The sequence below is a fragment of the Haemaphysalis longicornis genome, unplaced genomic scaffold (genome assembly GCF_048455015.1).
Source record: "Haemaphysalis longicornis isolate Haplotype H1 unplaced genomic scaffold, Haemaphysalis longicornis Haplotype H1 scaffold_2, whole genome shotgun sequence".
NCBI lineage: Eukaryota > Metazoa > Arthropoda > Arachnida > Ixodida > Ixodidae > Haemaphysalis > Haemaphysalis longicornis.
Window position 1 is genome coordinate 8,571,788 of NW_027526295.1, and position 16,606 is coordinate 8,588,393.

A 16,606-nucleotide genomic window follows, 5' to 3' on the forward strand; every position below is an offset into this window, starting at 1 on the left:
TTGAGCCAATGCATAATTTAAAACGGTTGTACACTTTACTTCAATAAAAGAGTTCTTTTGGTACTTTGCATGGATGTTTCTTGCATGTATGCATGGCTTACCTTATAGGGTCATAGTAGGTATTTCTTGGTATTTTTTTACCCTTTGGTATTCGTATTCATGCCATACCCTTTAGTATGGTATTTTTTTACCCTTTCGACTCTGAAGGAATTCTGTTTGCTCGAGTCGCAAAGTAGTCGACTGGACTTTTTCTTTGCAGATTTTGAGATTCGGGGGCTGTACTGCGGAGTCCTGCATGCTCTATCTCAGGGGTCACGGGGCTCCCTTTCAGCACGTAAGGGTGACTCTCCGCTGGGACATGTAGTAGCTAAAGTAGCCAAGCGGACTCTCTTTTTTCGCAGATTCGAAGTTGGTGTGACTACATTCTTCAGAGTCTTGCGACTCTTAACCTGGTAGATTAAAGAGACTGCGTACTTTTATTAGAGTCGGAAAGTAGTCATTAAGACTCTCTTTGTATAAAAATTAGTCGTGTGACTGCGTCTTACGGAATCCTCCATGCTCTTTTTTGAGTCTTGATATAAGAGTAACAAGACTCTCTTCCAAAAGGAATCAGGACGACTCTTATTACTTGGACCATAACGTAGTCCAGGAGGCTTTTTGTTTACTATTTTGGAGTACCCGTACATCTTCAGGAGTCCCACCCCCAGCTTTCCGGCTCACGCCTAGTTCAGCCATTGACCACCAGGCGATCAGGAATGAGCGTAACTCTATGGGTGCGAATATTTTCAGCCGGATTACTCATAATTTCCGAAATGTTCTGCGATGTTTTTATTATCATGTTATCTTGGGAGTGAAAACTACGAGTATATAAATCATAGCTTCAGTATATTGGTTACACAAGGTTCCTGAAGGGTTTAAAGCGCGAGTATTGCGGAGAAGCTTCAAGCATTGCGGGAAAAGCTCCTGTCGCCCCCGGAGCAGAACACATGCTGATCACTCCGTGGGTGCTTTGCCTCCTCGTTGTATCAGTCCTGTTTCCGAAAAAGTCGCATGTTTTTTATGGCTACGCGATTTACTGGTGCGTTGTTTAAACGGATAATGTGGCGCTAAAGCGAAGCGGTGGTGCGAGTTCTGGGTGCTGTTACAAATCGTCGGTGTGTGAGTGCGCACGCGCTTACGCGCATGCGTGTGTGCACGCGTGCGTGTGTGCGTGTGTGTTTGCGTGTGTGTGCGTGTGTGCGCTTGCATGTGCGTGTGTGTGTGTGCGTGCGTGTGTGCAGGCGTGTGCATGCGTGTGCGTGCGTGCGTGTCCGTGTGCGTGTGTGTCCGTGTGTGTGCGTGTGCATGGGCGTGCGTGTGCGTGTGCGTGCGTGCGTGTGTGTATTCATGTGCGCGCGTGTATGTGTGTGCGTGTGCGTGCGTGTGTGCGTGTCCATGTGCGCGTGTGTATGTGTGTGTGTGAACATAAAGCACTCGTGAATGTCGTTCTGTAGTAAAAAATAGTTTGGTTAAGTACATTTCACTGGTCTCCGGTTTCTCTCCTTGTACAGCCCCGTGTGAGAATTTAAATGACGTCCCATTGGTAATTCTCGTGGGTGTCCTTTACAGCTTCGCCGTCCGACAGCTGGGCAGTCTTACAGCTTAGCAGTTTACAGCTTCGCAGTCAATAGAGGCTACTTTTGCCACGCTTAAAAAGTACCACAAAAAGGTTGTTAATGACTGTGTCGAAGCAATAACTGCGGTTCATTGTGAGGTCAAGGAGCTGAATTAAAAAGAACGATTATTGAAATAATCATAGTCGTCGGAAGAACCTAGTTGGATTCCTCGTCCTCCTCCTACACCTCCTACGCCTCCTTACCCTCCTCCTACTCCGTCTCTGCCGCCGATCTCGTCGCCTCCGTCCGCGACGGCAGAGACTGAGAAGTGAGATAGTCTAACACCAGGTTTGAGCTTTAAATTTATAAAAAAGAGTTTCCACACATATTGTACACCACTACAACTCAACGAACCACCGTTTGTTGAGTTGTAAGTGCAGTTGTAAAATTGCTTCTAACACAGTTACAACAACCCCTCTCCTGCTAGGGCAGCAGTGCTGCCTGCAGTATTTGTAAATAAATACATAAATAAAAAAAGATGCCACGGCATTCGATTCTCCGACACTCCGATACGTCACTTTGTTGACTGCAGCTTGGCCGCCTGTGTACGGTTGTACGGTTCAACGCGCCGACGCAACGCAGGCGATGAGGCGCGCCGTAGTGGAGGGCTCCGGACTAGTTTTCACCACCTGGGGATCTTGAACGTGCGCCGAAATCTCGTACACACGGGCATTTTCGCTTTTCGCCTCCATCAGTAAAGCGGCCGCCATGGCCGGGAATCGAACCCGCGACCTCGAGCTTAGCAGCGTAACGCCTTAGCTACTGAGCCACCGTGACCGCCTGTGTAGCCAAACCCTGGTATAGCCAACTGTAATACAGTCAAACCCGATTTTAACGAACCCGGATAGAGAGAATTGTGCTATCTATTAACAAAAGCAAATCTCCTACGAAAATGCATGCGACGCATATTTCGTATAACGAAGTTCACATCGGATATATCGAACTCGGCGCGCCTACAATTACCACCGACACGCATGTTCTCGAAGCGGCGATTGAGATACTGATTGGCCACGATTGAGATATTGAGCCCCGCATGGAGCGACGTGACGCCTGACACCTTCCGTAACTGTTTCCGACGCACCGGATTCACGACGCAGCACATCTAGTCAGCGAGTCCGGACCAAAACGGCATCATCGGCGAACTGCACGAATAGCTCGCCAACGTTCCAGATGCTGTTCAGAAAGGAGTGCCCTTGAGGATTTCCTGAGTGTCAACGACGAATTTGCCGTCACTGTGAGCACCCTCAGGCACAGACACCGCCACTGGTGTCACGGAAGCTGCTGCTGCTGAAAGCTCCGAAGCGACTGAAAATGTCCCAAGGGACATCCCCAGTCTCTTCGGTGCTTTAATGAAAGTTAATAAAGCGCTTCCGCCAGTCGATGTGCTCTGCCAATTGTTGAGTTAGCGTGGTTCGTGTGAAACAGCAGACAAGTTTCCATGGGTGAGCGACGTTTATTTCCACATGCTCGAACAGAGCGTGGCTGGTCGAGATAAGCACGGTGGCAGGTTGCGGTGCGCGCCTTTTATTCTTTTGGCGCGCATGCGCCTTATCGTCCTGACGATAACTGCGGCGCTCGGCCGGACACCACATCCCTCCCCTTTTATATTGGGTAAATTAACAAGCTAGTCTCCAGCTTGGTACCTGCCCGGTGGTCGACGGTCTCTAGTGGGGTAGCGTCTTGCACCCGCCGTCTGGATCTCTTGCGAAGCGGCTGGCCCACTGGTGGCAAGGATGGAGGGGGTCACCGGGTCGGCGCTTGGTTGCAACGCCAGGAACTCGTCTCCCTCCTGGTCAGCGTCTCCGCGGTCTGGATCCGTGGTCCGCGCAAGCAGCTGGTCCTTGTGACACGCCAGGTGAAACTGCCTCTCGATGTGGTAACACGAACGGTAAAAGACACAGGGCCGGACTGTCCCACAACAACACCAGGAACCCAGTTTGGCCTGCCTCGATAGTTGCGAACCATCACTAGGTCACCGACTGCCATGTCGCGATCACGACGCGGGCGCGCCACGGTTTGCTTGAACTGGTTATACGCAACCCTTCCTCCCACCGCTGGCTTGACAACATCGAGTCGATTTCGCAGCCGTCGTCCTAGTAACAAATTCGCTGGTGACTCATTTGTTGTCGCATGAGGCGAGTTGCGATAGGCAAGCAAGAACTTTTGAAGTCTCAGATGCAACGTGTCCGTTCCGCTAGGTTTACGAAGTGCGTTCTTAAGTGTCTGAATAAAACGCTCTGCAAGCCCATTAGAGCTGGGGTGATACGGTGCTGTAAGCACGTAAGGAGAGCCCATCTCTTTCACAAAAAACTTGAACTCTTCGGAAGCGAACTGCGGGCCGTTATCTGTGACAATGGTTTCTGGGAAACCTAAACGATCAAACAGCTCTCTCAAAGTGTCAATTGTAGCCTCCGCAGTAGTCGAGCGCTGAATACAAACTTCGGGCCACTTGGAGTGCGCGTCGACGACTACAAGAAACATTGCGTGCAAAAAGGGGCCAGCAAAATCGATATGCACGCGCTGCCGCGGTGCTGTTGGCCAGGACCAAGGATGCAGGGGCGCTTTGCACGGCTCGCAACGCTGCTCTTGACAACTTACGCAGGCCTTGACGCGCTGCTCGAGGTCCACCTCGATGGACGGCAACCACACGTAGCTGCGGGCCAGTTGTTTGCTGCGCACGATGCCTGGGTGCCCTTCGTGGAGTTCGTCCAGCAGCAAGTTACGCAACTTTTCCGGCACGATCACTCGCATCCCGAACATGATGCAGCCTTGGTGAACTGTGAGGTCGTTGCGTCTGTCAAAAAAAGGCTTCAAATCTTTCAGTCACAGACGACGGCCATCCCACACTTACGAACTCTTTCACTTTACAAAGCATGGGATCCCGAGCTGTTGTTCGGGCAATGTCGTGGCTTGAAACTGGCATTGATTGCAACCGCAATGAATAAAAAGTCTCTTCGCTTTCTTGCGTTTCATCTTTCGCTACTGAAAGCGGGAGGCGCGAACAGAAATCGGCTTCGGCGTTCTCGCTTGACCTTCTGAAGATGTGCGAATACCGATAAGCTGATAGCGTGACTGCCCAGCGCTGCAAACACGCTGCTGCTATCGTCGGAATGCCGGTTTTCGGGCCCACAATTGTTTGAAGTGGTTTATGGTCGGTGATTAAAGTGAAAGCACGACCGTAAACATAGAAATGAAACTTTTTTTACACCGAATATTATTGCAAGAGCCTCTTTCTCAAGTTGGCTATATTTCTTTTCGGCATCGGACAGTGTACGCGATGCGAAGGCGATTGGCTTTGTGCTGCCATCATCGAAAACATGAGAAAGGACTGCGCCTAGACCGTACTGCGATGCGTCACATGATAGCTGTAACGGCTTACACGGGTCGTAGTGCGCCAAAATCGGTGGAGACGCAAGCAAGCTCTTTAACTTGGCAAACGCTTCCTGGCAACGCTCGTCCCAGCACCACGGGGCGTTTTTACGTAGCAGCCCGAAAAATGGTTGTGCCACCGTTGCTAGGTTAGGAAGGAACTTGCCGTAGAAACGGACGACTCCCAGAAACGACCGCAGCTGCTGCTTGTCTTTAGGGGCTGGAGCCTTGAGGAGTGCGTCAACCTTCTCCGTCGTTGCCGAGATGCCTTCTGCGCTGATTCTGTGTCCGAGGTAGCGAAGCTCCTGTTGGAAAAACGAACACTTCTCTTTCTTGACGCGGACGCCTCTTTCAAGAAGTCGTTTTAACACAGCTTCCAGATTGGTGAAATGCTCTTCGTCATTTTTACCCGTCACCAAAATGTCGTCTAGGTAGCAGCAAACCCCGGGTAGGCCTTTCAGCATGGTGTCAATTATTCTTTGGAAAATCCCAGGTGCGGAAGAAATTCCAAACGCCAATTGATTCACAGCAAACAATCCTTTCTGCGTGTTCAACGTGAGTTATTGTTTTGACGACTCCGACATAAGCACTTGCTGATAGGCCCGGTTTAGATCAATCTTCGAGAAATGCTTACCTACCGACAAGGCTGCGAACAGGTCGTCCACCCTCGGTAAAGGATAGCGGTCGACATCAAGGCACGGGTTAACTGTCGTCTTGTAGTCACCGCAAATCCGTATGCTACCATCTTGCTTGATTACTGGTACTGCTGGAGTAGCGTATTCTGATGTCGTAACGGGCGATATAATTCCCAGTTTTTCCATTTTAGCCAGTTCAGCGTCGAAAGCTTTTTGCAACGCGTACGGAACATTCCTTGCATTAAGGAATCTCGGCTTCATGTCAGGTTTAAGAAAAAGTTCGGCTCGCTCTTCCGTTATCGTGCCTAACTCGTCTTTGAAAAGGGATTGGTACTTCGCCAGCAATGCGTCAAGCCTTTTTTTTACGCCGATATGAGGAAAAGTGCCTGACCTTGTGATGTTGTTCAGTTTCCAGATTTTCGTCCACTCCAGCTGGACGGCGTGCAGCCACTCCCGGCCCAGTAAAGGGGGTCCCTTGTGGTCCACAACGTAGAGCGGGAGACTTGCAGAATAGTCGCCGTGCTGCACGTTGACCAAAGAGACGCCCTGAGGTTGTACCAGTGCTCCTGTGTATGTCTGAAGTTTTACTCTGGTGGGCTCCAGTACCGCCGAAGGAAAGAGCTGACGGAACTGCGTCGTTGACATGACGGAAACAGCCGCTCCCGTGTCGAGCTCCATGTTCACCAAGACGCCGTTGATGGTCATCTGCACAGTGACAGGGTCGTGTTGAGCCGCAGACACGCCATTTAGACTGAGAGTCGCAGATTTCCTCGACACAACCTCCAGTGTCTTCACGTTCCTTTTTACCCGCATTTTCTTAGAATCAGTCTTACCACCACTTCGGCAGGCTCTCTGGATATGCCCTTTTCTATCACAGTTGAAACAGGTTGCGTCCAAATGAGGGCATGCTTCACTCCTGTGTTTCGGCGAACCACAGCGAAAACAGGTTTTACCTGCTTTCAGCGATTCTGCTTGCACCTTGTGCACGTCGCCGACTGTGGCGTCGCTGCCCCGTGCCTCCGCAGCACTCTTCTTGGCTGCTTCCATGGCAAGAGCGCGCTCCACCGCCTTCTGGAACGTAAGCTTGCTATCCTCAGTGAAAAGCACTCGCTGAATGTCTTCTCGTAGCAAGCCACACACGAAGCGGTCCCGAAGCGACTCGTCAAGGGCGCTTCAAAACTCGCACGTTTGCGACAGTTTACGCAGCTCGGCCACAAAATTACTTATGGACTCGCCTTCTCGTTGACACCTCCGGTGAAACTTCGCCCGCTCTCCAATGACGGACGGCTTCGGGGACAGGTGGTCGCTCAAAACTTTCTTGAGGGCTTCGAAACTCTTCGCAGAAGGCAGTTCCGGAGCTGTCAATAACTTCAACAAACCGTAGGTCTTTGGACCGATAATGCTCATGAAAGCGTGTACCTTGTCGCTGTCAGCTACCCGGTTGACAATCAGGAACGACGTAAGCCGCTCTTCGTACGAAGCCCAATCGGTGCCGGACTCGTCGAAAGGTTCCAACTGGCCCAGTCGCCCAACGAAGTGCGTTCCGGCGGCCTCGGCTCCAGTCATGACAGTCCACTGGCTTCGCACACTGCAAAAACACAGTCTTCTTCACCGAGCGAATTTCGGAAACACTTGCCTTCCAAACTGAAGAACGACGCCTTCAAATCCCATCCTCGTCGCCAGTTGTTGAGTTAGCGTGGTTCGTGTGAAACAGCAGACAAGTTTCCATGGGTGAGCGACGTTTATTTCCACATGCTCGAACAGAGCGTGGCTGGTCGAGATAAGCACGGTGGCAGGTTGCGGTGCGCGCCTTTTATTCTTTTGGCGCGCATGCGCCTTATCGTCCTGACGATAACTGCGGCGCTCGGCCGGACACCACACCAATATTACTTCGATATTGAAGGACACGGACTTGAACTGGCGCAAACGAAGTCTCCGTGAAAACGAATGTGAAAACAAAAATTACCGCTCTTCCGTGAAATAGTTCGTTAAGGCGTAAAGTATAGCTTTATTGAATGCAATATACGGATGGTTTTGTGTAAGGTAATGGCATAATTTATGCGTTTGTTTCTCAACGTGGGAATGACTGGGGGGGGGGGGGGGGACTCGTAACAAAAAAAGTCCGTTATAGACGGGTTCGGACTTGCGAACTCGTAACAAAAAAAGTCCGTTATAGACGGGTTCGGCTATATCGAACTATTGGATATATCGAACTAATCGTGGTGCATATTACAGTTCGCTGTAGCCGGGTTTGACTATGCACCGTGATTAGTTGGATACATCCAATAATTCGATATAGCCGAACACGTCTATGACGGATTTTATTGTATCGAGTTCGCAATTGCGTTCTGCTAACATCTTATATCAGTTAATCCAGATTCAATTTAGTTTTCCACACTCTTTTTGTCGAATTACGGAAGCTCCCTACGTTTTCTCAGATACGAAAGCAGTTTACATTTTTTTTGCGTAGGCTATGTCCGTAAAAATATAGATTGAGTGAACGAGGACATTACAAGACGTCTATACCTGCTGTCGAACCAAGTTTAACCAAGAGCAGGGAGAAGTATACGAAACATCTGATACAGATGCGATATGTGCCAGAAAAATTATTTTCCGAATCGGGAAGTCAGCATTAAAAAATGTAGAAATGTCACTTTTAGATCCAATCTCCATTTTTACCATAAATTTAAAATGAAATGAATGACCCAATTATTGGCATGTTACAACAGAAATCACATCTGAATAGTCCTGCTTCGTCATCGTCAAAGTAAGTAGTTTTATTTGCGTTGCTAGCTTGACCAAAAATTGAGAAGCTTTTGTTACGGCGAGATGAATAATGTTTTTTATCAGGAGCGAAAAAGGTATACGCTGTCGAGTGGGTACTGCCAAAAAAAAAAAAAAAAATCTCCGAGATGGCATCCAAAAATGGAGAGCCAGTGGAGATCCCAAGAAATGTGACAATTCGTAGATGTTCGAGGCTGGTGTCATACAATGAAAAATTTAAAGCCGTTCCACTTAACCGGAAATATGTCGGAAGTGCAGAGCAGTGATTCGCCATAATGGGCTGTGGCGCAGTTATCCGATCACTGCTACCACCCATTACACTCTTTGCCGCCCTGTCGCACTCCTGTATTGATGAATGTAACGGAGATTTGTCCAATGCAATTCAAATTTCCCGTCTTCGCTCGCGTGTCCCGTGCCTACAATAGCGTGAGCGGGAAATGTGTTTTTTTGTGCTTGCTTTCATCCCGCTTGTGTCGGCGCCTCACTGCGCAGTTTGGAAGGCATCGTTTTTCCTGGCCACTCTTTTCGCTTACTCTGGTAAAAACCAATCCAACGGGCGTTCTTAACTAAACTGAAGCGGGGCTGCCGGTTATATGCGGAGATAATGCCTCAAATGTACCTGCAGTTTTCTTTGCGCTAAACAATGGGGCATGTATGGCAAGCGCCATCGGTTCAAGTGTTCCGAATGGTTATGACTAGAAACCGCTTGATTTTCGAAGACTCTGTGGGACGCCGTTAAAGGGACCCCGAAAAGCTTTGTGAAGGTGGCAATCAAATGCATTCAGGTGGTAGAACACATAACGGGGGATTTTTGAGCCAAGTGTGAGCCCCATACGCTGTACAGATAATTTGTAAACAATTTTTGAAGATCGCCTTTCTCAGCCGATGAGCGCGACGCCGCAGCGAGCCGACCGCGGCTGACGCAACGGCGACCGCGGGTGACGCAACGGCGAAGGCGCCCCCTGATTCGCCCAATCGCCGGCAAGGTCGGCCGCCGGCGGCGTCACTGCCATTGGCTTCCGGCTGCTCTTCCTCCTTCCTGCGCGATCCCGAGGCAAAGGCGGGTCCGCAGTGATTGACGCGAGCCTAGGCGCAGGAATGTAGCTAGCTGCTTTGAAGGAGGCAGAGAGGGAGGAGGAGTCGATCGGCAAGTGGGGAGAGGTGCATTTAATTGCTTCTGGCGCAGCTAATACTCAATGTAGATCAATAATTCCAACGGCATTGCATCGCTATATTGGTGCTACGTGACAATACAGGCCTTTTGTAACTTTTACAGAAGGCTTTTCTGGGTCCCTTTAAGGTACACAGCCGAGCTGTACTTGGGTCCGTTATCTCGCTCAGCCGCCTGATTTCGGCAGTCGCTTGACATCGAAGCGTTACAGCGAGCGAGCTACGACGACAAGGCGAGCTCCTAAAGTGCTCTCCATTTAATAAAAAAAATCGCAGAAAGGTCATTTGTTTCATGCTCCTCTGGAAACTGGGTGTGCGGCGGAGGCGCTCGTGCGTAATGCCTATTGTGTATACGTGGTCAAAACATCCGAAGATCGGCGTTCCTTCGGAGAGTCACTCCGACGGCAGATGGGTAGTTGTGGCGTCGCATCTATACTAATTTGCGAGAAATGCAAATCGCACGAGACTGTGCTTTGTTACAACTTAAGAACACAACGGAAGGTGTCCTTGCGCCTCACCACCACAACCGGATGTTCCTCCGCTCGGCGCAAAGTGTGCGTTACTGCGAATATTTTTGGAAGCACAAAATAAAAGGACCCGCAAAAACAAAACAAGTGAACTTAATGTTCGTGCGTGTGGAAGCCTGCTATCAACCTAATAAATGTAAACGATGCGATCGAATAGTTTCTTTCGCTAATTCTGAAATGATGCAGGATTGTTTTTACCCGCGACACGAGTAAGGGAAGAGAGGCGACGCTCCTGCCGGCTACTTTTATGTTTTCTGGGAACATGTAAAAGTTAGGCGTCATTTTGGGGAAAACTTGGGACGCTGAAAGGGAAGCGCAGAAGCTGCACCTATGTCCGCTCTATGGGATTGGAGAATTCATCGACGATGCGGAAACACGAAGAAGGAAGTAAAACTTTGTAGTAAGGGAGAATATGTTGTTTTCCTTGAACACTGCCGAAAATTATTGTAAGCATATGCGGCGCAGCCCGGTTTCGCAGGAAGCATTCATTACGTGCTGCACACAACTAAAATAGGACTTTTCTTATGTTTCACGATAACTTGAAGGGCGCCAATTTATTGCTTGAAGATAGTGCCAAATGCGGCTTATTTTTGAAGCATGAACCTTTCCTGCTCATTAACGTTTTAAGAATTCGAAAAGCTAAGAGAGGCAACCAAAAAGTAATCGCTCTTAGAGAGTAATCGATCGCTAGCCTTGTAGCATTTCCTGACCACATATTACAATATTGAGACCAAGAAATTCATTGTATGTGCCTCAATCTTCCGACTTCTTCCGACACGTAGACGTTAGAGCATACCTCAACCTAAGCTCGGCCATCTTACATTCACCGTCGGTTCCCGCAAGGATATCGACTCCATTTTCTGTTTCTGAACATATTCGTGTAAAATTCGCGGGCAGCTCATTTCCTGGCATGCAGTGTGGCCAATGGCAACGAATGGTAAACAATACATGTCTGCAACGACGCCGAAATCCAACATGAGCATTTTTAAATTACGCGGTCATGCCCCGGCCTGCGTCGCTGCTGCTATAAACAGTGACATGTGTCTGCAACTTTCCAATTAGCCGCTCATTTGCCAGCATGCAGACTAACGGCGGCAGCGCCCGTGGCAACGGCGTAGCGGAAAGAAGTAACAAGTGTCTGCAGCGGTGTCAAACCCTAGCTCCGCCATTTCAAATTAGCCGCTCATTTCCCAGCATGCCGCGTGGCCTAACAACGGCAGCGTCCATGCCAACGGTGCAGCGGTAAACCGTAAGAAGTGTTTGCAGCGGTGTGAAACCCAAGCTTCGCCATTTGAAATTAGCCGCTCATTTCCAAGCAAGCAGCGCGGCTTAAAAACGGCAGCGTCGGTGGCAGTGGCGCCGCGCAAAGGTCAGCTGCAACTATTTGCATAGGAATAATAGCCTGCCTCTGTGGATCAATAGGTTAGACACCACACTCGTAACCCAGAACTCCGTGGCTCGACCCTGGCCAGCAGAGAAGCGATTTCATCTTAGCTTCTGCTCGCGCTGAGCAGATCACCTACGTCGTCGGTCACGTGAACGGGTAAGTAATAAATTTATTTAGGACGGTGTTAATTGTACACTGCATCTTGCCAACACTTCAGCACAAGGCGCCAATTACATCCAGAAGGACTGCTGCGGACGGTGAGGCTCTCCCGCTTGTTCATAGATGTCGTCATCCGAAAATGATGACGGTGATTCCCCGCATGCGTCTCGGCATGCACCGCACATGATCGAGGATGATGAGTGCTGTAATGTTGCGGAACTTACGTCATAGCACGTCACCATGTCACGTGGTAAATGGGAACTAGAATGCGGAACTCCGCATCACTCTCCGGTACTTTGAAGGCTTGTGCGCAAACTAAATATTCTGCTGTACTGCTGCACTTACTGAGGTACTTGCTTGGTTTTTTGGCTGGCGGGAATGTCAGGCGTTGTCTGAGAAGGTGTGCATTTCTGTGACTTTGGCGCAGTCCTGCGGGTCCCGTTCACGTCCCTGTTCAAGCAAGGCCTCGTTCGAGACGTCATGTTTTGGGAGACCAGGTGAGATTGAACGCTCGGGCTACACACTAAGAACAGATTGGCTTCGGCACCATGACGAATTTTACTACTGCTGCAATGAAAGCAGAAATGAGCATGGGGACGCTGTGGAAATCAATAATTCCGCAAATGCGGCCCCGATTGTATTCGTCATTAGTGTGGTGTGAGCGGCGCATGTGTGAGCAGCGCGTGCAAGATGGATTGAGGTTCGGTAGTAGGCCTTCCGTGTAAAGCACAGGGTTTTTGGCGCAATAGTGGTAGCTATGCAACCATCGAAAAACCCATCCCGTGTGCGAAGCCAGTTCCCCAGCAGAAGAATGCTGGGCCAGCAAGAAATGGGAGACCCCTGTGACGCCAGGCATCGCCGGGCGCATGCGCTGAGCTACTCGCCTGGTCATTGTAAGAGTCAGCAAGAGAAAGGAGGGCGCACAGAAATGGGCGAAACGTTCCTGCCGCGGCGCGGCGCCTTATTTATTGGGCGGGAGCAGAGCAGCTGGGGGAAAGTGCGGAGCCCGCGAAGGATGGCGGGTATTTCTTGCGGGCAGAAACGGTGCCGTCAGAGCACCGAGCCGCGCTGTTCACCTCTGGTCTGCTCGCATTGCACGTGTGGTGCGTACATGGATGAAACAGGACTAGTCGTCATGGGTATTGTGGCGGAACGCCGTCAGAAACCCGGATTACCTTCACGAAACCCGGTGAAAGTTTAGCGCCGCTTTTCTTAAGTATGAAATGCAGCTATGAGATAACTTGCAGCCTGAATTCGTTTCACTTAATAAACTTTTTTCTCTTAAACTACTTACGACTCCTTAGTAACACTGCACTGCTTATGATCAATGCGAGTGCGGGCTAAATAAATCTTTTTTTATGTTAACCTCCAAAAGATTGTGTGATTGTCTTTGCTAATTCGTACATGCATAACTCCGTGTAGCGCAATTATGACGTTGCAACCTTAGCCACCAAAGGGTAACCAGCCGATTCAAGGATAACCTCCAATTTAGCACGTGGCATAGTGAAAAATTAGTTGCTATGCAAGTGTCTTGCTTCATTATTGGTCACAGCAACAAAAGGAACCCTAGAATAAATGTCTGTGGATTCTGCGTCATTTGCGGTTTATGGTTAGAGGAAAGTGAGGGACCTCCAAAATGCATAAAAACCGTCGCAATTTATGTTTTGCAGAAATCAATAAATTTATGCGGCACCCATTTCTTGCATTACGTGGTTCTGCAAGTACTGCAGAATTTTATTTCAAGATATTGGGGCCATACTGCCACAGCAATTTAGGGACTTCGGGAAAACATAAATTGGATCAGCTTTTAGGCGTTTTAGGGGGCGCATTGGCGTAAGGGTTCTCCTAAGAAATTCGGGAAAATGCAATAATTTATTACTGTGGTTCTGCTGAAGTCGTATCTCGTCCACGCAGGCGGTACCAAAACATCTACAGGAGCCTTCTCGTTTGCGCTGTCAACACGTCGATGATCACGTCCTTTGTCGCGCTGCACACCAACGGCGCCAATCAGTTCTTCGCGCAGTACTTTCAAAGGTATGTCTTCTCTACGAATTAGTCGCTGCGGAACAGATTGAGAGCTGCTGTACCACCGCCCTACTAACACTGTGTCCGCAACGAGTGTTCATTCGCGTCAATAGCTTTCTAAGATACCACACATGGGACAGGTTTTTTTTTTGTGGGGAGAGATGGAAATGGTGCAAAATCTTTCCTGTTGCAACCCTAAAACAGGCAAGGCCTCCCTCTCAAGCCGAATGTCGTTTAAGTAATGCAACTTGCAAGGATGTTTCACGTGCATAATCCTCCCCATGGACCTTCATGGTATTTAAATCATGGAAAAGCTTTTTTTAAATATTCCACCACCAACTGTTTTCCTTTCCACTAAACGTGTGTGCAGGTTTAGTACGCACGGCCGTTCCAGGGGTTCATCCGTACTCTCCTCATTGGAACATAGAATGAATTTTTTTTTGGGACCACTTGAGCGTGGAGTTGCGCCTGCGGCCGTGTCTGATCTGTTTTTCAGAGAAAATGTTTACCTCTAGCCCTCGTATGAATACCCCCCTTAAGTTTTAGACGATAGGGAATCCTGGACGGATTACGTTCGTATCAGGTGCAAAATCGCCCTGCACCAAGCCGACTTTCTTGCAAATATGCACAGAAACCGGCGGTAACCCTTCTTTTATTCAAGCTATTCCAAAAAAGATTACGCGAAAATGTTCCTCCAAGAGAACCGTATCATTACACAGAGTAAAATGTGGTTTTCACAACCCACGGTACGCAGTAAAGCACAGTAAAAAGCCGGGCTGGTTGAAAATATTTCATGACTGTAAATGCGCGCACAAAAACCGGACCAGAGAAGAGAGCACGCACAACGCTGTTTTCAACTAAACGTATTATCAGAAAAAACACCCATATATAGGTTCTGTTCCATGACTCGTAGGGGCACACATGCGCACGAGGATTCTGCATGCATGTTACACGTGCGCCGCTAGCATGGTTAATCTCTTTATCTTGTAAGACCAGCGATGGGTTGCTTACACAGTCATCTTTCGGGGAAGAAAAGTTGAATGCTTCTGCCAACTGTCTTGGCATCGACATAAATTGCAATACGAACAACGTACCACGTGGCTTTCAGTACATGCCACTCATCCTGACGAAAGGCCGCGTATTTGTTCGCATTTCAATTTATTATGATAGTACATTCTTGTGTACCTTCGGGCTGTTGGAACTTCTTTCGAACTATTGAGCACACGCTAGTGAGCTTATTCTGTGCCCAAAACCCCACCTTCAAACGAATTGTTGCTGCCACTTTATTTACCCGATGCGCTGACCCGTGCACGTAAGGAATTATCCATAATGCGCCTCGATCATTAGGTTTCCGTCCTTTTTCATAACTTCCGCTGCCCTGCGACATGGCGGCATTTTCAATTTTCGTGCTCGCCACGACTAACACCGCGTCAGGAAAGCCTGCCTTTTTTCAATTTCACTTTCCACTTTATTTACCAAGAAAGGAATATATTTTTATTTCCAACACATCATCTGGGCCTATAGCAACCTACAAGTGGCGGGCCAATGCAATAAATACATCATATTGTCGCAACTCAGCCTATAAACTAATTCAGTACGAACAACAAAAGAAAGCGGTCGTCAGAACCGTAACACACCCATACACATCAATGTACTTAAGCACAGCGCATATACAATCATACATGCACGTACATACAAGTGCACATACTCATAGACATACATATATATATATGCCCACGCAAAAGAGAGGCAACGGCAAATCTAGTATCTCAACTGAATGTAGCACGTATTTTGTCTAGCACCAAGCATTAAAAAAGAGAACATACAGATTTACTGGTGCTAACCATAGTTATATGCAGGCCAAGCTACCGATTCGAAGTTATTGCCTTTAGAGTGTTTTTCAACGCTCAAGAAAAATTGCGGCTTTCTTTAACGTCAAGAGAAATAGCCTTCCATATCTTCTTACCAAGATACTGCATTCCACGTCTGCCATAGACGTTGCGTACAAGCGGTATGCTAAAATTGATGTGTGCGTGTAAAATTGATGTTTGCGTTAAAATTGATATTTGCGTGTCGCGCCTGATTGAAGAATCATAACGTCTGGTTAATGTGGTGGCTACGCACCCTTTATGCTCCCTACGACCCCTGGAAGCCGTCAGGCTAGTCAAATTAGAGCCAGCCGCCGAATGCAACGTTTGCCGCTCGAGTTCCGCCTCCTGCCAGAAAAACCCAAGATAACAACCGCTGCAACCACCACCATAATGCAAGAAGCAACGTCGCCAATTGTGCTGCAGCAGCTCTGGGAAACGCCACTGTTCCGGGGAGCCCCCGCGGAAGACCCGGATGAATGGTGAGAGAAGCTGGAGCGCGTCCGGATCTTCAACAGGTGGGACGATGAAGAAACCTTCCGACATGTTTTCTTTTACTTGGAAGATACAGCTCGAATTTGGTTGAAGAACCACGAGGGTTCCTTGACCTACTGGACTCAATTCAAAAGCTTGTTTCTTAAGACTTTCACGACCGTGGTGAGAACAGAACGAGCTGCGGTTTACTTGAAAATCGAACGCAACACCCCAACAAAGGAGTCGTGAACTTCGTTGAGGAAATGGAGCGACTATGTTGTCGCGCGGACCCGGAAATGACGGACGACAAGAAACTGACGGTTCTCATTCGATGAGTGAAGCAATAAAGTTCTGCTTGCCTTGTCCGCAACCTCCTAAAACGGTGGCCGAGTTCGCGTCTGAGGCGGCCGCCATGGAGAAGACATTACAAATTCGTACGAGGCAGTACGACCGCCCTGTCAACGCGCTGTTTGCGGACACGATCGATGCCGGGGCTATTAACTCTGACACTACGTGAGACAATCCGCGCTGTCGTCAGAGAAAAACTGCGGAA

At 48.9% G+C, this 16,606-nt stretch overlaps 1 protein-coding gene across 1 annotated transcript in view; it reads left to right on the forward strand.

Annotated features, from left to right (window-relative positions):
* LOC144166962 (uncharacterized) overlaps positions 1-16,606 on the forward strand; it is a 126,844-nt gene that overhangs the window by 67,649 nt on the left and 42,589 nt on the right. The window contains exons 7-8 of the mRNA XM_077696396.1: positions 12,114-12,183; positions 13,601-13,720. Of these exons, the coding sequence (XP_077552522.1) occupies positions 12,114-12,183; positions 13,601-13,720 (190 nt within the window). The remainder of the gene's footprint in view (positions 1-12,113; positions 12,184-13,600; positions 13,721-16,606) is intronic.